At 41.5% G+C, this 21,553-nt stretch overlaps 2 protein-coding genes across 2 annotated transcripts in view; both read left to right on the forward strand.

The window, feature by feature from the left end:
* The first annotated feature begins 988 nt into the window (after positions 1-988).
* Positions 989-6,834, forward strand: rpl22 (ribosomal protein L22). Its single transcript, XM_083971653.1, has 4 exons — positions 989-1,097; positions 1,478-1,588; positions 1,921-2,045; positions 6,647-6,834. The coding sequence occupies exons 1-4, from the start codon at positions 1,086-1,088 to the stop codon at positions 6,786-6,788; spliced, it is 390 nt and encodes a 129-aa protein (XP_083827779.1). The 5' UTR covers positions 989-1,085; the 3' UTR covers positions 6,789-6,834.
* Positions 6,835-7,880: 1,046 nt separating this feature from the next.
* chd5 (chromodomain helicase DNA binding protein 5) overlaps positions 7,881-21,553 on the forward strand; it is a gene marked incomplete at both ends in the record, with an annotated part of 53,400 nt that continues 39,727 nt past the window's right edge. The window contains 3 exons of the mRNA XM_083971031.1: positions 7,881-7,928; positions 8,188-8,272; positions 15,445-15,596. Coding sequence (XP_083827157.1) covers positions 7,881-7,928; positions 8,188-8,272; positions 15,445-15,596 — 285 coding nt within the window. The remainder of the gene's footprint in view (positions 7,929-8,187; positions 8,273-15,444; positions 15,597-21,553) is intronic.

Below are 21,553 nucleotides of genomic sequence, written 5' to 3' on the forward strand. Positions count from 1 at the left end.
ACAGCACACACACCTAATGCCAGCCCCCACATGTTGTCAACGTGCAAACGGGACATTTAATATTGGGATCCAATACAGTGTTTCTATTGCTGTAAATACAGTTGTCCTATTTCTAATGTCATACAGTTATCAGGTCTTAGACACCAGAGCGGGGGTGGGGGGAGGGAAGGGGCTGGGAGCAACATGAATACTCTCAGTAAGAAATGGTCTTATTGTTTGATTTAGAAAAGTTCTTCATTAAGAACAGATTAACCTTGGTATTGGTATTGGTATTGTATAAAATAACATAGGCCTACAGGTAGTAGTCCACATGTAGCCTACTAATAATTTTAGCTATGCAGTTTGGTAGAACTACTCTGTTTAACTTACAATAAACAGCTAAATGTATTGTTTGTTTATTACGTAAAACTTATGTCCATAAATGTGAACTTTATGTGAAATAAATTTCATTTAACTGCTGTGCACTGTTCCCCTGGTTTAACCTACCAGTCATTTTTGGTCTTTGTTCCCTCATTAGTTGAAACCTACATAATTCTTATTTTAAAAAATCTATTTAATGAAAAAAAGGAAAATAATCTTCAAGATCCACTAAATAGCTTTTTGTTTTTGTTTTCTTTAACTAATGATATTTGCTCTTGTAGTCATGGAGACAGCTCAGCAGTTTAATATCTAGTAGCCTACCTACATGTTTTGCTGATATTACAGTTGTGATGTTATTACTGAATTAAGCAGAATGCTCTTAGGAATAAATACATACGCAGCTAATTTTTGTACATTTGGCTAAAACTAGCTCACCTACCATTGTTGATAAATTACTGACAGCAGTGGGCAGTGAACATGTCGATAGCTAGCATATGGTATAATTGATAAAATAGGAGATAATAATCATGTTTGTTATTTAAGAAATATATTTAGTTTCTTATATTTAACATACGTAGCTCTAGTGTTAGGCTAATTATAGTACCTCATATCAATTCCTTAATCAATCCCAGATAACTCGATGAGAGCGGAGCGATCGATTGTGCGGCCGGGTATTATACTTCCTGCGCACCCTCTCCCCTTCCTTTTTGCTGAATGTGTCAACCATGGCCCCGATTGTGAGTAGTGAAAAGATCAAATAAACTACACACAGCCCTTATATTCCAGCCTGTGTTTTGCTCCCACGGTAGTGTACGTAGTATGTGATTAGTCTGTGTGTCGTCCGCACTTTAAGACAGTCATGTGGGTTTGTTACGGCTGTGTCGGCGGACACCACGTTGGGCTAACTGTTGGTGCTAATTCTAGCTAGCAGTAGTTAACGTGAAAGATGTGTCGCGAAATGTTGTTGGCTAAAAAAAGATTCAGAGGCAGCTAGCTAGCCGTGCCGGGTATTTGAACGTGGTTTTCAAATGACATAAGTTGTTCCAGAGGCTGTGTTGGAGAGTTATTTGTGTTACATGATATATGTATGTGTGACTAACCTTTATGTATGTTCCAGAAAAAGCAGGTGGTCAAGAAGCAGGGTGGAAAGAGGAAGAAGCAGATCCTGAAGTTCACACTGGACTGCACTCACCCTGTTGAAGATGGCATCATGGATGCTGCCAACTTTGTGAGTAGCAGTTTAGATACAAGTGACATATTGTTAAATAGTACTGCTTACAGCAGCAGCTGTTGGGTTGGATCACTGCTGTCACAGCAGTGGGATCAGTCCACAGTCAGTGGTGATGGGTTTTTTTAACAGTGAGTTCAGTGGCATTAATCTCCTGTGGTTTTGAATGGAAATGAACAAGATATTCACTGCAGCATATCACCTCTCGGGTCTGAGTAGAAACTGGCATCTATGCATAACACCTTTGCTTGGGGATTCTCTATTCTATTGTACTAAATGTGTATAGTATTGGTGAGCAGCTGTCTGACTGGCTGTGTCCTCTGCACCTACAGGAGCAGTTCCTCCAGGAGCGCATCAAGGTGAACGGCAAAGCTGGAAACCTCGGTGGTGGTGTCGTGTCTATTGAGAGGAGCAAGAGCAAAATTGCTGTGAACTCCGAAGTTCCCTTCTCCAAGAGGTATGACATGTTACTGGTTGATGGAAATAATATGTGGCACGTCACAGTCGGATACAAACTGCTAGAGATTGTCAACCACTTCACTGTGCCGTGCCGTGCATCCTACCAGAGACAAACATGGATATGTTTTATTTGAAGAGTTGTTTGGACAAATGTTAGGGCTACTTAGAAATCAAATTTATGTTTGTGTGAGAGAGAAGAGAATGCAACATCCTCCTGAAAAAAATGTAATATCTGTCTGTGTGATTTCTCATTTAATGTTGTCATTTCAATAATAGTTATGTAACGAGCATTTGACAAATTGAGAGAGCACCAAACAAATCCAGCTTTATTTGCTGTATGACACATTGTGGTGATACCAAAATGCCCTTTGAGTGCTCGCCACTGCAGACTTTAAATGAGGATGTAAAAGGTTTGAGGTTAACCACGTAGCCTCTGAAGAAGCAGGCTGACTGCTGATTATTGTTCCTTTAATACGTGGAGCAACTATTCTGTAGGATGAGTTGCAGCATCGGTGTGTGAAATGTGGTTTTGATTACAGCGTTGTTGGTGTTTTTTGAGCTTGTTTTCTATTTAGGGTAAGGGCTGTGAAGTAAGCACACCTCAGTACTGAATCATGCATACGTTAATGGTCTGATGTGGTCAGTCATATGGATATTGGTGGGATTTAATCCTGTAGTGTCTGGATAAGGTCTATTAGCCACTACAGAACTTTTATCAGAGAGCACTAAATCACCAGGTGGAGCTGTACTTCATTATTCTGTTACAAGGTGATAACATAATTACATAAGCAGCACATATTCATAGGAGTTTATCTCTGACATCTGTACAGGCAGCTGTCGTGATCGTGTCGAGATGTATAATGCAGAATTCATAGCCTTGAAAATTGGCATTCCTTCCAACCTGTACACAGTGTCATCTGCACATTCTCTGTGATATGAGAAATTCTCTACAGAAACCCTGGCTGTGTCCGAAATCACTCACTCATCTATTACTCCCTATAGGGAATTCAGTATAGAGGACTATATAGTGGACTCACTGGTCAAATGAAAAAACACTTAATACGGACACTACTCCGCCGCACAGTTAATTATAGATAGATAGATAGATAGATAGATAGATAGATAGATAGAAAGACTTTATTGTCCACCGTAGTGGAAATTTGTCTTCGGCCTCTCCAAGACAACAAAGCATAAAACAATCAAAGCACTCCACAGCATACACATAAAAGACATGGAAACAAGAAACAAACTGAAATGTTGTGCAAAACAGGCATAGACAACAACAACAGCAGATAGAACAGCCAGAGCTTGTATGGCCTGTGGAATAAAGGATTTCTTAAAAATTTCCCGGTTCATCCTGGGAACTCTGAATCTTCGGTCGGATGGGAGCAGTTTGAACTCTGAGTTTAAGGGATGTGTAACATCCTCAGATATCTGTCTGGCCATCCTGACAACTGCGGTGTCGTCGTTGCTTACTGACCAGCTTCCCAGCAATATTTACTATAGAGGAAAGCTTCCTTTTTTTTTTTGCTGCACCTTCAGGTTGCCATACCAGGCAGCTATATTAAACTGCAAAATACTTTCAACAAGGCCTCTGTATGTCATTTCCAGTATATGTCGACTTACACCTCTCATTAGTTTCCTGATTAAAAACAGTGGCTGGTTTGCTCTCTTAAAAACACTTTGAGTTCTCATTGAAGCTCCAGGCGTGATCAATGATTGGGCCCAGATACTTAAATTGATCTCCGACCTCCACAGTCTGGTTGTCGGGAGCAACAGGGATGACATTAGTAACTCCCTTTGTTTGTATTATGAGTTCTTTTGTTTTGGCCACATTAATTTCCAAATAGTTGGACTACGTTGTGTAATTAAAAGGTTCCAGATCAATGCTGACCGCGATCGTAATGGCGATCCATGACCGCAATGCATGATGGGATATCCTGCTTTGGTTAGTGACCATCGGATTGTTACATTTCACGGTGAATTGTGGGATACAATGAGTGCACTATAAAGTGAACATTAATAATCACTTAACTTTCAGACACCACTACAAAATGGCGTAGTCACTATAGTGAGTAGTGAGTGATTTCAGACACAACCGCTGAAATCAGAGTGTCAATGTTGAATCTTTATCTTCATCTTCTCTATCTTAGTTAACTTGTACAGACAGTGTCCTTAAAGTTTCCAATATTTTCTTGTGTCTTGTTGTGTTTCCATATTTAAAGGGTAGTTCAGTCAAATATTCATAGTGGTATCCAGCCACACAGTTTGTTTTGCTCTCCTGCTGCTAAGGTCTGTGCCATTAGCCCAGTGCAAAAGGAGTGGAGTTTTGTTTGTGGTACCTAAAGCTAGGGATACGCCATGACTCTTTTTTGCCACCCATACCGATAACCGATAAATATCTACACCTACACCTGCGTTTAAGAAAGGCTAAGATGTAGTGAGTAAAGATGACTTAGCTGTAAATTTTGCCCGATAATTATCAGCCAATAACGGGCTGATAATGATCTGTAGCGATCCCTACCCAGAGCATCACTTTAAACAGTCCACGCACTGTGTGGCCTCTAAAATCTGTTCCACAATACGATAGCTCTACTATAAATTCAACCATTGCCAAGTGTATAATTTCCAATTTTTGTTCAGTTCTCTGAAATGTGTAATTCAGTCAAAGGTTTATTAGTGAGGTCATAATTAAATGTGATGGTGTACATCATATTTAAATGTGTTTCTGATGTTTTGTCCTCCATATTTATTGTACAGATGAGAGGGGCAGAGTATTAGAAACACTTGTTAGTATAATGCAGTCCAGCACGACACAAATAACCTATGTGCTGAAACAAAGGTTTGAATTAACACCACTGTGACTGTATCAGGAGAAATTAGACATCATGAAAGAAGACTTGATGTCAGGGTTAGGGTTAGGACGGCGAGATACTAGATTGTACAAGCATACCTATAACGTGTGAAGTTTTTTTCAAATGAGTTCAACATAATGTAGGAACGATGGAGGTGGCACGATAACCTTAATAACCTTAACAATGGCTCTGCTCTTAATAATAGTAACAATGATGATAACACAGCCAATTAACTTAATCTGTATAGAACTCAGAATTTTAGGTTCACAAAGGGGCAGACATGAGTGAGGATAAAAACGAGAAGATGGACATGTTTAGGAGACACTAAAAAGCATTAAGAAAGTAAAAACCAATTAAAAGCTGACCTGCTTATTTATCTTGGGAGGTTGTTCCAAAGTTTTGGGAGAAAAGAGAAATCATGTTTCCTAGTTCTTGTGAGGACCCTACAGTCATTTCTAACAATTTGAAACCATTCAGTGGATTGCTGAGGCAGGTCATAGAATAAGGATTTACAGTGTCCCGACTGACTGTAAACAAATACACTAGTAGGGGTTTTAGATTTTAGTGTCATAGAAGTAAAGAGAAGATGTGAATTCAGCAATACTCCTGAAGTGACTGGAGGCAGGTTGTGGGAATGAAAAAAAATAGGTCAGAATCACCTCTAGATTTATGCATTTGAAATTATTTATTTGCATAAACTCATTTAAAAAAAAAAGAAGAAAATAAGCACAGATACACAGTGAGACTGAGTAAAGGACACCACCAGCAGAGGGTGTCTCGACCATTTTTGTTCTTAAATGGAGCACTACATATGACCAGTGGGAAAGGTAACAACATGATGATGTGTTGGGATTAGTGTATGCAGTTATGTGTGCAATCACACTGTATTGTGATTTGTCATGAAATTAACAGAATTTAGTGACAGACAAGTTGAATAAAAAAAAAAAACATTTAGTGCTTTTAAGGTCAAACTAATTACATTAAATAGTCATATGTTTGATCTTTTAAACACTTGCCTGTTTATTCAGCCATGTTAAAGCAGAAGTAAGCGATATTTTTGTGTTAATATAAGTCTTAAATTGTTATATCTTCCGACAGCAATCACTTACATAGAGTGTTTGGACCGAAACACGGGTCTGTCAGTCACTCTGCTCTGAGCCCAGGAGAAAACTTTTCTCTTATCCTACAATTTTTATCCAATGAGGAGAGAGAACGGCATGCAGGGCTGTGTGTGCAGCCAAGGGATGCGTGTGAATGTGGTGACGTAGGGACGAGGACCAATAGATCCATGACGAGGGCGGGGGCTGCTAACTCCATCAGCTGACAAGACGTTATGGTGCGTTCAAGGCAGCCCGTAACTCGTGTTTTTCCGACCTGTGAAGTCGTACCAGTTCGATCTGGTACGAGTTCACGGGTCGGAAGTTACGAGTGGCCGTTATAGTGACTTTCACAGGTAAAACAGGTCGGAAAAACACGAGTGGGTTGCCTGGAACGCTACAAAGTCGTAAGTTGTGACTTGAAGCTGTAATTTACGGTTTCAAAAGCCTGCCTGGAACGCAGCATTAGCCAAAACGACCGGATCGCTTACTTCTGCTTTTAAGAAACTAAACAAAAACCGAGAAAGCAAGATTGTGCAAAACAGTCCTGAGAGCAGGTTCACAATGAATATGTTAATGGAAATGATTTGCCTATTATACACTAAAAGGTTTATGCCATTTGTCCTCCCTCTCCCCCTCTGTGTTAGGTACCTGAAATATCTCACCAAGAAATATCTGAAAAAGAACAACCTCAGGGACTGGCTGCGGGTTGTGGCCAACACCAAGGAGAGCTATGAGCTGCGCTACTTCCAGATCAACCAGGATGAGGAGGAAGAAGAGGAAGATTAAACCTGACACCACTTTGAATAAAGTTTTCTAAAGAGAAGAAACACAAGTGTCTATCTTTTGTGGTTGTTTTTAACATTTTGGGTTAATTTTGATTTGTGGGCATCCCATACCAGAGCCTTGTAATTGTGTGTTTTTTTTCTTTCTTTCTTCTTTTTTTTTTCCCCAAAATTTAGATGTGTAAAAAGAGTGGTCAAATATTAGTACTTTTAAACTATTCATTTAAAAAATAATCACCTTTTAGAAATTGATTTTCCTTTTGAGCCCTTTGTGCAGAAATTGGCATCAACAAAGCTGATTGCATGAAAATGAAATGAAACTGCAGCCAAGTGCACCATGCTAATAGCTGAAAAAAAAGAGATGAGCAAAACTATTAAAGCTGAATATAAATAATAAATAGGCTATAATTATATAAAATGGTCAGAATGAAGCCTCCTCTGCAGCATGTGCACTTCCAGCCCTCGATTTGTATATTTTAATACCCAGTAAGTGAAGCTGAAAGCCACGCTCTCTGGTGAGCTCTCTGTGGGGCATCCTGTGTTACAGCTGTGGTAACCTTGACAACAGTTGGACCACGGGCAGCCAGGACTCCTCTCAGCATGCAGTCATTACGCTGCACTTGTGTGGGGATTTTATTTATTTATTGTCATGGGTTTTTTTTTTTCTTAAAAAAAGTAAAGGAAAAGCCAAAGTTTGTTTTAAAATTAAGAAACACTTTTATTTGGATGTGTATTTATTTCTGCCTCAGGTCTCAGACGTTAATTAAAAGTGAGAATTAGCCCAGAAAACAATAATTGACATAAATACTATCACTTATTTGAGCACAAAGCCTTGTTTTCATGCCCCCCCACACAGACAAGAGCTGATATGTGGAGTAAAGGTGAGTGGAGAGAGGCAGCTGAGCGGAGAGCAGCAGCAGCAGAAGTTTGTGTCTCTATTCTCTGGACTTCCTAAAGAAAAGGGGCAGCGACAGGCGCGGGAGAGTATCCGCCTATTAGCGGCACATGGCGATGCCGCACGGTGCGTGTCTCCTCGCACACTACTAGTAGAAAGTGGTAACTAGGAGAGCATGACTAACTAGTTGTGGGTGAAATTATGGGATGCATCGTCATGGCAACAGACCAGACGTCACAATCTGGGCATGTGTGTTCCATTTTTGTCTTTCTTATTTTTCAGACTGGAAGACCTGGATAGAGATCAGTGGAAAAAAAAAATGTTTTTAATTTTTTTTTTTTAATTATTATAATCCTGGAGAGAAAGCCCGAGATTCACTGCGAGAAAAAAAAATTAAAAAAAAAAAATTAACTCAGCGACGAATACATTTCTTTTTTGGGTGAAGAAAGAGACTGGGCTGCGGCGTCTGGAGGGTTAACTTTCAGTATTCTCAGCCTAAAAGGGGTTTGGGGGCTATGAGATAAAGATGCCGGGGTCGCTGAGTAATGAAGACGAGGGACAAGACGACATGGATTTTGAAGACGATATGCCAGGTGAGGGAAAGGGGGGAGGCGGGGTGTCCTTCAGATTATTTTTGCGCCGCTACGCCTTGAATGCGGGGAAAAGGGCTTGTCCTGCGTTCCTGAGACCAGAGAGGAGGAGGAGGGGTGGGGTGCAATAAGCACAGTCATGCTATTATGTTTTTTTTTTCCTTGCACGACCTAGTGTCTTTAAGGTGGGAACAGATTTAGTGGATTTGCCTCCGGCTATCCTCTCATCCAGCCTGATTTTGGGGGGGCAAGATGAAAACCCTGCTGCATGGTTTCTGTGGGCTGTTTTGTTTTTTTTAATTTTTTAATTTTTTCCCCTCTCGCCGGCTGCATGCGTGTACAAGTGAAAGGCTTTGATGCAAGTCCAAAGACACAAGTTTTGGGGTCAGGGAGCTGTTTTAAAGCCGTGACAGTTGGATTCGGTGCTGTGTCAGCCCCACTGTGCTCTGATGGCTTTTCCGTGCTTCTCGGTTTAATGCGTGCATATGCTTTTAAGTAGAAATAGGCTACAGTGACAACATCCGTGTTCATTTTGTAGAAGATGCGCTGCTGTTTCCACTCGTGATGTGGAGACTGCTCCAACTTTCCATCTTTTTTTTTTTTCCTATTGCACTGCATGGCCGCAGAGGTGTGAAAGCCACGTGTAAAGGCTACAGTAAACAGTCTTTATCAAGTCAGTCAGTAGAGCCCCTGGTCCTGGTCGCTCGTTTATGGCCATGGTTGGGTTACCACCATCATCCCTTCACCACCGTGCTCCACATGCAGCTCATTGAGTTCACATGGTGGTTTCACACAAGCCAGTTCTGGGTAATATTTCCTCTGGATGGACAATTAATCTGTCTGCCACTCTGGCAATGAACCATCAGTGCATATGTCAATTTCTCTCCTTAGAAATCAAGATTGGTTAATTACTCTGATCTGTAGAGACTGTACAGACCCACTGGCCAAATTGTGCACATTTGTTTTCTCCTGGGTCATAAGTTTGTCAGAGTTTTTTGGCAGGTGTCCTCTGTGTACCTGGGGAGACAGATAACACACCTGAGTTAGGGGAATCCCAGTCGAGTGTCATGTGGTCTAAGTGATGCTTTTCTAACAGTGTGAAGTTAACATATCATGACTGCTGCATGATGGTTCTCTCCTCTGGATAAAGCAGCAGTGGGATTAGCAGTGGGCCACAGCCGTCATGTCTACATGACACATGCTGTAACTGCTAACTGTGATGTCTGTCATGTGCAGCCTGGAGCCAGTTCCATGTTCATCTATAGATCAATCTGTTTCCTGGTCCAAGGTGTTAGGGGTTGATGCTCCCCTCTGTTGCACTTGCACCGGGTGGGAAATACACACAGAAAAGGCAAGGCAGGCACACTGTGTTGTGTGACTTGGTCCAGTGCTGCCAATAGATTGACATATTTACATATTTATTATTATTATTTTTATCTACCCCTGCAGCTCGCTTCGGGCATTGACTTATTTCATGCTTTGATGTCAAGGGCATGACTTGAAAGATGCCGCTCTGTCCTCTATTTCACTTTGGATGTGGAAAAGTTTCTTGGTTATAACAAAATATTTCATGACAAGTTGTGTGGCTGCATGAAAATCCAACGCATGAAGGTCTGTTATATGTTGCAGGCAGCATTACATAGAATACATAGTGAGTGTCCCAGTTCATACTGAAGATAAAGATGCATTCTGGTTTGGGATAGGCTACATAATAAGTCGTAAACGCAGTGCAGTGGATAAATGATGAAGAATCACAGTGGCTTGGTTTAGTAATGTGGTGCCCAGGTGTTAACTGCATTCATGAGTAATTGTCATGGAGTGGAGTTGCCATGGTGCTTTTTTTTCTACAATTTTTTTCCTTCCATTTTTGAAGGTCTTCAACCTTTACAGTCGACGTACTTTCTATAAATCAATTACTGTCGGTTAATATCATCGTTCTTTTCTGTTTCTAAAATGTGATTTTCTACTGAAGGGACAGGTTTTAGAGAAAGCCTGTCACATATAGGCTGCATTATCCGCACGTTATTTGTGACAATGCCATGCATATATTGTTTTCTTTATTTTTTTTTATTATTTTTTTTACAAACAATATTTTTGATAAACCAGATGAACTCTTGTAAGCTTCTGTGTGGAGGTGTGCACCAGGGAGGGAAAAAGACAGACAAAGAGAGGGAAGGGGAGAAAGAGAGAGAAGTGTGGAGCAGTTGAAGCATCATCTGTGACTGCCAGCCATAGCCCAAGGGAGAACACGAGCACTGATGCGTGTCCCCAATAACCCAGGGGGTTGGTTAAACATGTATGAGGAAGGAAGGGTGCAATTGATTATGGCAGGTGAGTGAAAGTATGTGAGTGGTAATCCAGTTTAGTAACTTAAAATTGCAATATGTATGTGGATATGATTTTGTATTATGTTGTTGGCTATAATCCTATTTGTGTAACTATATAACGTGATGATGCAGTGGCAGGTGAATTCAATGAAAATCCGACATAATGATTTATATTTATTACGCCTAAATGACGGCTTTTGTTGATAAACCAAGATATCTTTGCTATTTAGACAATATAACATTGTTAGTTGCTGTGTTTTTATTTGATATCACATCACTCACCGCCATGAAGTGATACAAACCCACCCAAACAAGAAGCACTTTCCACAGCAGTTTACCACCTCCATCATCACACATCAAAGTGACAGACAAGGTCAGGAATCCAGATCAGATTTTGGTCCCGGCATCAAGATGCTTCCATGCAATTAAAACCCAACAATGCAGAAGCACATCCTAGGGGAACTTCAGACCCCTGAATGTTATCCTATCACAGCTTTTATTTGCTGTGGCACATAAAGTGTCCTAATTCCCTTTGTTTCACTCTGGGTGCTTACACTGTCACAGATTGTTCCATTGTGTTTTCTGTTTTAATTGTTTTGTTCTTCCCTAAAATTGAAAGATTATAATGGGCTTTTGTGTGCCTACAAATGTTATCCCCAATTGGAAAGGGGTCTATTTTTGGATCCCTCATTGTGAAAGTTGACACCATTTTTTCCTGCTGCGCGTGCACGCAGCCCAAGCACAAAAGATGCCTTTTCTGTTTTATATCTACTTTATATTGCACACATCCTGATCTTGTGCATATATTGTCTATAACAGATATGATTTTAATGATGCCATTTGGGCTTTATCCTTCAATCACTTTGATGATTACATTTTCTAATAATAGTCTATGGGTATCTTGGTGTGAAGGCGTTTGAGGCCTGAGCTACAAGCACTTAATCAGTGAAGAAAGGAAACCCTTTGGCTCTGTCTTGCCTCCTTTGTGGCAAGCAATGCCGGGCAACATTAAGTGGGTATTTCCACACAGGGGCCAACAGACAAAGGGCTAATGTGCTTTCCAGTAAACTCTAGCTTCCTCACTTGGGAGTCGCTCATGAATCTCCCTTCTAATGGGTCAGTCCGATGGCCAAGCCCTTGCAGGAAGGTCAGAACTGTGTCTGTGCCATCCGTCCACACTTTACAGACGGCCTGTTTGCCAAGCAGAGCTTTGGTCCTCTTTCTAACGGTATCTGGTGCCAGACCTCTCTGTGCCACATGACTGAGCGACCCCCCACCCCCCCTCTCCAACACCTGGCACCGCCTGGTTCACTCACCAAGCAGAAAGATATCTTTCCCCTGATGGCTTTCCCCTTGGGGACTTCACAGGCCATTTACTGGAGGCAAGGTTAGGATTATAAGGCAATGCAGGTTTAAACACCGACCATTTTTTTCAATCAGTTGCATGGCTGTTACACCCTCTTAAAAAATACGACCCATTACCGACTGACCATTTGTTCAATATTTTTGCTTGGATTTTTCTTTTAATTGAGACTAATGTCTCCAAGAGTCTTCCATGCTGGTGGCTCAGTGCACTTTAGGCACAGTGATGCTTTTAACTGAAATGTTAACATCAGCATGCTAACATACTTACAAAGAAAATGCTAACATTTTGTAGATTTGGGAGGATGTTAAAGAAAAATTGTTAACACGACATTTGATAATGAGCACACACCAGAAATTGTACCTAAGGAAGACATTGATAGATTATGTTATAAACAATGATGAATAGGCTTTATGCACAGCTCCACTACTTCCTGAACTTAAACAAGCTCCTTTATTGAGTTCATTTGCAAAAGCAGATAAGTGCCATTTTGAAAAAAATGAGCTGAGGCTTTGTAATTATTCTTTGCATAGTGTTGTTTTCAATAAAACTTTATTTTTTTGAGATATGTCTGTTTTGTTACATCTCAAAGTCACTCAACTTTGGTTTGACTGATATCACCTTATGTAAATAAAAAATGAAAAATGAAGATTCTAGAATTTTTTAAAAACTGAGTTATCTGCTTTTGCAAATGAACTCTTCCCTGTCTTACATTATTGGACAAACTGATTAATCCAGGTGCGTCTGACCAATCAGTTTGTCCAATAATGTAAGTAAGACAGGAAATAAAGGAGCTTGTTTAAGTTCAGGAAGTAGTGGAGCTGTGCATAAAGCCTATATGTAATTTCTGATCAGTCTATCTGGTTATTGGGAACCAATAACTATAGCAGAAGTCAGAGCATCACCATTGTCAGTAGGATAGAACATCTGGGAAAGTCAAAGCATCCAGCCCCAGAGTGGTGAACACAACAACCCTGACAGTCACATACTATCATGGCTAAATATGGCCAAGTCCTGTACGCCTAAAGTGAATTAGATGCATGTAATTGAATTCTTAAACCTTACATCAGTAACATAGCTTCATCACTGTCAAGATGGAGTTATTTATTGTACAGGAAGCAGCACAGAGGACACAGGGTCCAGCGTCATCTGGCCTGTCTAATCAGTGATGTGTGGTCAACCTGTCAGTTCACTCATAGAGAGAAAGGCCGTGCTTTCTCTCTGTAATCCGGAGCTGTCTCCATCCTCCATCCTCTATCTGATCTGTGTCATCATCTGTGCATCTAAAAAGAGATGTAAGGCTTGCTGCGCTGCCATCATAAGTTTCCTGGCAGGCGGCTAACATACATCTGAGACGTGAAAGAGCTCCCTGTTTGAGGCACTGAATACATGTACTCAAGGCTCTATTGAGAAGGAGAGGAGTCTGCCAGAGAAAGAAAGAGCAGGCAAAGCAGCAAGATATAGGATAGATAGATAGATAGATAGATAGATAGATAGATAGATAGATAGATAGATAGATAGATAGATAGATAGATAGATAGATAGACAGACAGATAGATAGATAGATAGATAGATAGATAGATAGATAGATAGATAGATAGATAGATAGATAGATAGATAGATAGATAGATAGATAGATAGATAGATAGATGGTGTCGGTTATAAATGTGAGTCACAGCTCTATTTAAAAAAAATGGGCATAAAAAGCACAAGTTTCCCCCAATTAGCACTGAAGTAGATAGATAGATAGATAGATAGATAGATAGATAGATAGATAGATAGATAGATAGATAGATAGATAGATAGATAGATAGATAGATAGATAGATAGATAGATAGATAGATAGATGGTGTCAGTTATAAATGTGAGTCACAGCTCTATTTAAAAAAAATGGGCATAAAAAGCACAAGTTTCCCCCAATTAGCACTAAAGTAGATAGATAGATAGATAGATAGATAGATAGATAGATAGATAGATAGATAGATAGATAGATAGATAGATAGATAGATAGATAGATAGATAGAGTCACAGCTCTATTTAAAAATGGGCATAAAAAGCACAAGTTTCCCCCAATTAGCACTAAATAGATAGATAGATAGATAGATAGATAGATAGATAGATAGATAGATAGATAGATAGATAGATAGATAGATAGATAGATAGATGGTGTCAGTTATAAATGTGAGTCATACAGTAGCTCTATTAAAAAAAATGGGCATAAAAAGCACAAGTTTCCCCCAATTAGCACTAAAGAAGGCGTGACACATTTCATCTGGTGGACAGAAAAAAACCACAATGAGCCTGCCAGTGCCACTGATTAAAGCTTTGAAGTCACTGATCTGTTCTATACTGTGTGTGTGTGTGTCTGTGTGTGTGCATGGGATACCTCCTGCTAGCTTTGCTAAATAGAGGATAAGTGGTTGGTGAGGCTTGTGTGTCTACTACACAGGAATCCCTCCTCCCCAATCTCTCACTCCAGCTACCCAGGGGAGTGGTAGACTGCAGGGCGAGTGTTGGCTGATTGACTCTGATACATGTGCTGCATATTTCATGCCCTCCAGTCTGTCTGTGTGAGACGCAAGAGCACGAGCGAGACATGCAGATATATAGACTGAATGAAAGAGACACAAAAGACAATCAGAGACTCAGTGGGAAAGTGAGATGGGGTCAAGCTTTTTACGGGGCGGTTGCATCCTGTGTGTAGCTATCCATCCCATCCTCGTTGTCTCTTTATAGTGATGTATTGTTTCGGACCGTCTCTCTCCCCCTTACTTACTCCTCTGTGACCCGCTATGGCATCAGTGGAGTCTGCTGCGCTCAGCATGTCAACACGTTTGTACACAGCAGCTCTGAGACAGTACAGCTGACAAACAGCAGCAGGTCGCTTTAGTCCCAGCAAGCATTAAAGGCAGAAGTTATGCTCAGTATACCTCAGTGGTCCTCCAGGGACTTCCCATTTAGCAGCAGGGCAGGCACTCCATCTATTTGTGCTTTGACGGATAAAGTTGATCCACACTCAATGATGTGTGATTATGAGGTTTATTTTGCCAAGTGCTCCTGTTGGCCTGACACCGATTTATCATCAGCTGCCTCTTCCCTTCACTGTCTTTTTCACTGTGTGCTAGGCTGACAACTGATGACTAAATTCATTATTGTTTCATCTTTTTTTTTTTTTTTTTTAATCCTTTTTGATTTCTTAGATTGTAGAAAAGAAAACTCATCACAATTTTCCAAACCCAAGGTGATGTCTTCTGACTTTCTTTTGTCTGACGAACAGACCTCATTGTGCAATCTTATGAAACCTTCTCATTTTAGCTGCTGGAGGCAACAAATGTTTTTCATGTTTCTTTGATAAATGATGATTAATTAGTTGTCAACATGTTTGTCAATTCATTTCTTGGATGTAATGTTTGCACAGGATCAGACTGATTTGAAGATGTAGCGTCTTGTGCTTTTGGCTCATGTGTTTTTGTCTCTGTTTCCAGATGAGGATGATGAAGGTGAGCGCAACACTGTTCCTCTTACACCACTCGACAGCTTCTTTTCTGACGATGACTCGCTCAAACAACAAAAGAAGAAGAAGCCCAAAAAGATGAAAGAGGGAAAAATGCCCAAAGTTAAGAAGAGGAAAAAGGAGGTAATGTGTAATTCTCACTGTTCACACCATCTGTCATGACCTTGGACACGACAGCTTGTCAGGCCTTTTGGCTCAAGTTGTACTCCACATTCTCTGTTTCTCAACCATTGCTCTTTTGATGTCTCTGCAATTGGATCAGAGGTGTGTTTTGGCTGCTGGATTGCCTTTGTAATCTAAATGAGAGGCAGTGGACTGTCTCAGGCTTAGGGGAGGTTGGCAGCAGCATTGCCGTCATTGCCAGTGTAAGCTGTGGGCACCAAGTGCCAGTTTAGAGTGTAGATTTGTGCCTGTGGTGCTGGTGCTGATGGCAGGGACTGTAGGTCAGAAGTACAGAGTCAGTGCCAAGCTAGCATTGGGAGTCTGAGCTGTGACAGAGCAGTTTTGACATCAGAGATTCTCCAGCCTTTAGTCTCCAAGACCCAGACAACAGGTCAGACGTTTGAACACTAGTGACTTAGCTCAACCAGATTTGTTTTATTTCCATCACTGATTCCAACTAGCAGTTTAAGGTAACCATACTTTTGTTGAACAGCAGCCACTTTGAACACAATTACGACATAATGGTAATGTAGTTTTCAAAGTATTCAAACTAAGTCAGAAATATAATTTCTATGTTCATTAAAGGGACATTGTGCAACTTCTGTTATCTATTCACGAAAATCGATTATTTCGTTCAAGTATGTTTTTCATTATTCAGTAATCAAAGTCAGTTATTGGTCTCCCATGGTAGAGATTTGTCTTGGACAAAGGGCAGTGCTGCTACACAACAAGACAAAACAGTACAAAAAACAGCTGCAAAAAGTACTAAAAACACCAAAAACACTAATCCCCCCCATCAACAAAGTGAAGTGTCCCTTTCAGCTCTGAATGAGCCGTTCATATCATTCATATCTACATGGAGCGGGTAAGCTCGGTGCTGCTGCCATGTGGTGTCTCCATGTTTTTACGTTCAGTGGCAGCGTGACGGTAGGAAACCACGGAAACTCAGCGGAGACACCGGAGCTGTCGGCTCAGGTGGAGGTGGCGTCTGTGAAAAGTCACCGCGGTAACGCAGTGAGGAGGAATGGAGCGTTACACTGATGCTGCATTCACCTGCAGTCAGGCAGACGGCCGTCGCTAACAAACCAGATGTCATTTTAGTCACAGAGTCCAGAGAAAGCCGGTAAAACGTGGGTCAGGTAAACAATACCACATCGCCATGACAACATATTGTCACGTGTATTGTTTTGCCTCGTGCTGACGGACCACTTGTTTACATAGAGGCTTGTTTATGCCGTTACGTGCAGCGGCTGTCGTCCGTCTGCCGTCTGCCCAATTTCATGTGAATGCAGCATGAAAAATACGATTGAGTTGGTTGTAAATCATTATTCTGTCCACCTTGATACCTGGTTATATTTAACATTCACTTTCCTCTCTCTCAGCTCTGTTTTGGTCTCCACCTCCTTCTGATGAAACATCTGGCTCATTAGCTCTTAATTCTCACCATATGTTGTCTGTTTGTCTTGTGGTGCTGGGCAGAAAGTGTGCTGTTGCAATAGCGGTTTCAACAAACCTCTCCATCTCTGCAGCATCCATCTTGGTTGTTAAGAAAACTGCTTTAGTGATGCTGCTCTGTTAGGCATCATATCGAACCCTCCCCATGTTGCATAGTTGTGACTGGTCCAACCTGGATCAGGACCTTGTGTCTGAACGGGAGCGGGGCCAGGACCCATCTGCGAGAGCAAATGAACCCACTGATTGATCTGGCTGCCAGGCGAAGGGAAGCATACTGTAGAGCAGAATATCTTATCAGTACCGAAATTATTGATCAGGTCAGAAAATCAAAACAATCACCTCACAGCTGACCAAAAATGCATCTTTGTTCATAATAGGCTCTATGCCGAGGGTCACATGACCAAACCGGAAACCGGGTAACTCCACTTGGTGAGATTCTGACAAGCACAACGCGCAGTAAAAACGAATCAAACCCACTTCATTTTTCCACGATTTTGTTGTTGCTCTTCCCAGGATGGCACAACAACTTTTTTATTCACGATGCCTGCAGGAATTACCCAATCTGAGCGTGTCCGACGTCCATCGAATCATATCTAAAGCTCCTACCACGAAAATGGACAAGCTTAATGTTAATAGTTGTGCTAATGCTAACTCTCGCTGTCTGTAACTTACTGCCAGGTTATAGACTACTTGTTCCCTGCAAATTCTCACGATTGATTACTGGCTGAGTTAATCTGTTTTTATGAGCCTGTCATCGGTTCACTGCTATTCCAACATGGAAATAAACATTAAGACTTCCACCGCTTATTTTCTTCATATGTAATGTAGCCTATAATGTAAAAAACATCTTGTGGACATGGTAAAAAGGTTAAAAGCTCTAAAAAAAAATGCCTTCTCTATATTTCTGTATACTTTGCAATTACCAGTTTGAAAAAAAGATTACACAAAGGAATGAAATATGAAGTTTATTCAACAATGTCCATTGTTAACATAAAAAACACATTTAATACACAACTTGTAACCTCCTTGTATGACGTCCGTCTGAAGGAAGTGCCGGCTGCAGACGGTGGTGCTCTTTTTTATTATTAAGTTTTTTCTTTTAATATTGTGAATCCACTTCTTTCTTTGGTCCACATAGGGCATTCAGGAACACAGCAAAAGCTGTGGTTGCTAGCACTTCACCTTCTTTTCCCTGTCTTTACTCGACATTTTTCAAACATAAAACATAAAAGCGATAAAAAACATTATACATTACATACAACATAAAAGAGACTATAACGTTATAACTACCTGTAGCAAAAGAACGCGTAGAAGTAGCTGACTGTGGTCTGTTTGATTTGTTTTTACCGCGCGTTGTGCTTGTCAGAATCTAAGCGGAAGTGGAGTTACCCGGTTTCCGGTTTGGTCATGTGACCCTCGGCATAGAGCCTATTATGTGACAACGTTTATTTTGGTTTATTGTTGCTATATAATATTAATTAGTGAAGCTTTAAAGCCCCAGTATGTAACTTATTTGGCTTTTTATTATCAAAAATCAAATATTGCTTTCATAAAGGAAGGACGGAGGCACTGATGTTGCATTCAGGTGCAGTCAGGCAGACGGCTGTCGGCAAACCAACCGGATGTCATTTTACTGGACGAGAGAAAGACGGTAAAACGTGGGTCAGGTAAACAATACAACATCACCATGACAACATATTGTCACGCCTGTATTGTTTTGCCTCGTGCTGGTGGACCACTTGTTTACATAGACGCTTGTTTATCCTGTTACATGCAGCGTCTGTTGTCTGTCTGACGTCTGCCCCATTTCACCTGAATGCAACATCAAGAATACGTTCTGATATGCAACCGCACGGCTAGATGGGGGGTAATCCCTACATATTATATCTTTAAGGCAACTTTGCCAAAAAAAAAGGTGGCATTGAATTAAGATAACTCCCATCCACTCGTATTCCAGAAAATGTGGCCAAACCCAGAAGCTATAATATTTTTTTATTCAGTGATTACAGGAATTCACTGTATTCCCAGTGCGTTTCCAGCCCATGCTGGTGATGGCTTTAACAGTGTCACTGACATAGCCAGGATGTTCCCCTCTGCTGGGTGGAGATGCCAGCAGTGCTGTGAGGAGCTTGGCTGGCCAGGCTGCCACCCGGCCCTTTGGCTGCTTGTGGTAAACACTGAGCTCTGGGTCTCACTGAGCTAATGAGGGGGGGACTCCCTCACACACTCACAGGCTCTGCTCTGTATTCTCCTCCTTCCTCCTCCTGCTCTCATCCCTCACGCATCACCTCACTTCGCCTTGATCGTGATGCTGCTGCTTTTGTTACTGCCACGCCAGCCCTTTTTTTCTCTTTCTTTCTTTCTTTCTTTCTTTCTTTCTTTCTTTCTTTCTTTCTTTCTTTCTTTCTTTCTTTCTTTCTTTCTTTCTTTCTTTCCCTCTCTCCCTGCCTCCCCTCCTATTATTTCTTTCCCTCTTGCCCTCCCACTGAGGAGCCGCCGCTGCTGTAATTCACTTCCAATCACTCCCCATAGGTTGGTGTCAGACAGGGGCCAAAAGTCAATTGGGGTCAGAGACTGTCAGTGGCACATCCCAGTGTCAGGTCAGAGCTACTGGTGGGAGAAATGGTAAACCGCCTTCCTCCTCTATTTGCCAGGGAAAGACAACCACTGTGTAGACAATCTGCCTCCTTTTCAAAAAACCTACCCAAGTGAGAAAGGCTGAGATAACAGGAAGCACCTCATTTTATTTGAAAAAGAAAAGGCTGATGTTTGGCCACAATAAAACCTAAATAGACATTTTGCTGAAATACAGTCACTTTGAGATGAACCTCTGTCATGTTTTTTTTAAGTTCAATATCCCTCAAGGGATTATGAGTCAACAGAGAGCTGTTGCTGGGTTTTTTGGGGGAAGTGGAGGCTGTTGTTTTGGAGCCATGTAGCGTTTTTACAGCTGCATTTTTTTTGTCATTGAACTAGATTTTTATTGAATATCCAGTTCGTGGCTCATTTCGGATTTTCTGTGGCATCCTCTGCAATCTCCCTGAGGCAGAGCCATTATGGGGAAGCGTCTAATTTGATTACTTTATCAGAACTTATCTGATTTTCTTCCCTCTGACAGTAGAGACACCCTCTTTGTTGCTGCCACTGTCCTCGTCGGTCCTATGATGTGTGTCTAACATTGAACTCAGGGCCACAGTGAGGTTGTTGCACAGTTTCACCACCTCTTTGCAGTTGCTCTCAACAGTGGTTCTGCTTCTTTGCTTTTCCCTCCTCCACCTCCACCCCCACTCCCATCCCCCATCCACAATCTTCAATTTACTCTCTCTCTCTCTCTCTCTCTCTCTCTCTCTCTCTCTCTCTCTCTCTCTCTCTCTCTCTCTCTCTCCCTCTCTCTCTCCTTCTTCTTATGCATAAATGAGATTTGTCTAGACGGGTGCTGGAGCACCAGCTCTGCAACCACAGGCCTCTGCATAACAAGCTCGTTATGCAAACGTGTCTGATTGGATGGCACCGTTCCATTGGCTGCCACTGTGATAGAGTATGTGTGTGCGGTATGTGTGGGGTGTGTGGTGGTGGTGGTGGTGGTGGGGTGAGTGGCAGGATAGAAAGAAAGAACAAGAAAGGGGGAGCAGTTAAGAGAGAGAGGGTGAGAGAGAAAATAATGTAATGGGGGGGCGGGATGGGGGGGGGGGGGTTGTGTGTATGAGATGTGAAAGAGAGAAAGTGGGAGAAAAAGAAGGCGAATAGTGTGTGTGGGGGTGAGCTATGGGAAAGGAGAGAGAGAAAACTAGGAGAGAAGAGAGAAAGAGAGCTGGAGCCAGACACTGCTCAAATTTGGTCACCATGGCAACACAGCCAGGCTGCTGGTAGGGTTGGCGGGCGCTGCGGCAACGTGAGCCTTTCCACTGCGCTACAGAGTAAAACGCCTGCAAGTCTCTCTCCGTGAATCCACACAGGCCCGCTGAGCAACAGGCAGCGGCCAGCGCACAAAGCTGTTGTGCACTAATTCACCCTTTTAGCATGTGAACACACATGTGCACACACAGATGCATACATACTGTACATAGACACATAGACACACAGACGCACAAATGCAAAAAAAAAAAAACGTTTGGAAAGGAACACAAAGAGAAATATTCAAGACAAATATTATCTCACTCACGCACACACACACAAATAATAGATGTGCGCATGTACTGTACACACACATGCATTCATGCAAATGTGCAAAGCTCCACCGACAAAAAAATGCGTCTCCACACAGACAAACACACCAGGCCAAAAACATATCTAGATACACAGAAAAATTAACATGCGCACTTGCACACACATGAAAGGTGCATAATGAGAGAAAACACCACATACTTTTCCTTCCCGCTGTCTTACACTCACACACACACACACATACCGAGCACGCACCAGTGAATTTGTTCGTATGCAACACTCTTGATCACATAAACAAC

The sequence above is a fragment of the Trachurus trachurus genome (genome assembly GCF_905171665.1).
Source record: "Trachurus trachurus genome assembly, chromosome: 5".
NCBI lineage: Eukaryota > Metazoa > Chordata > Actinopteri > Carangiformes > Carangidae > Trachurus > Trachurus trachurus.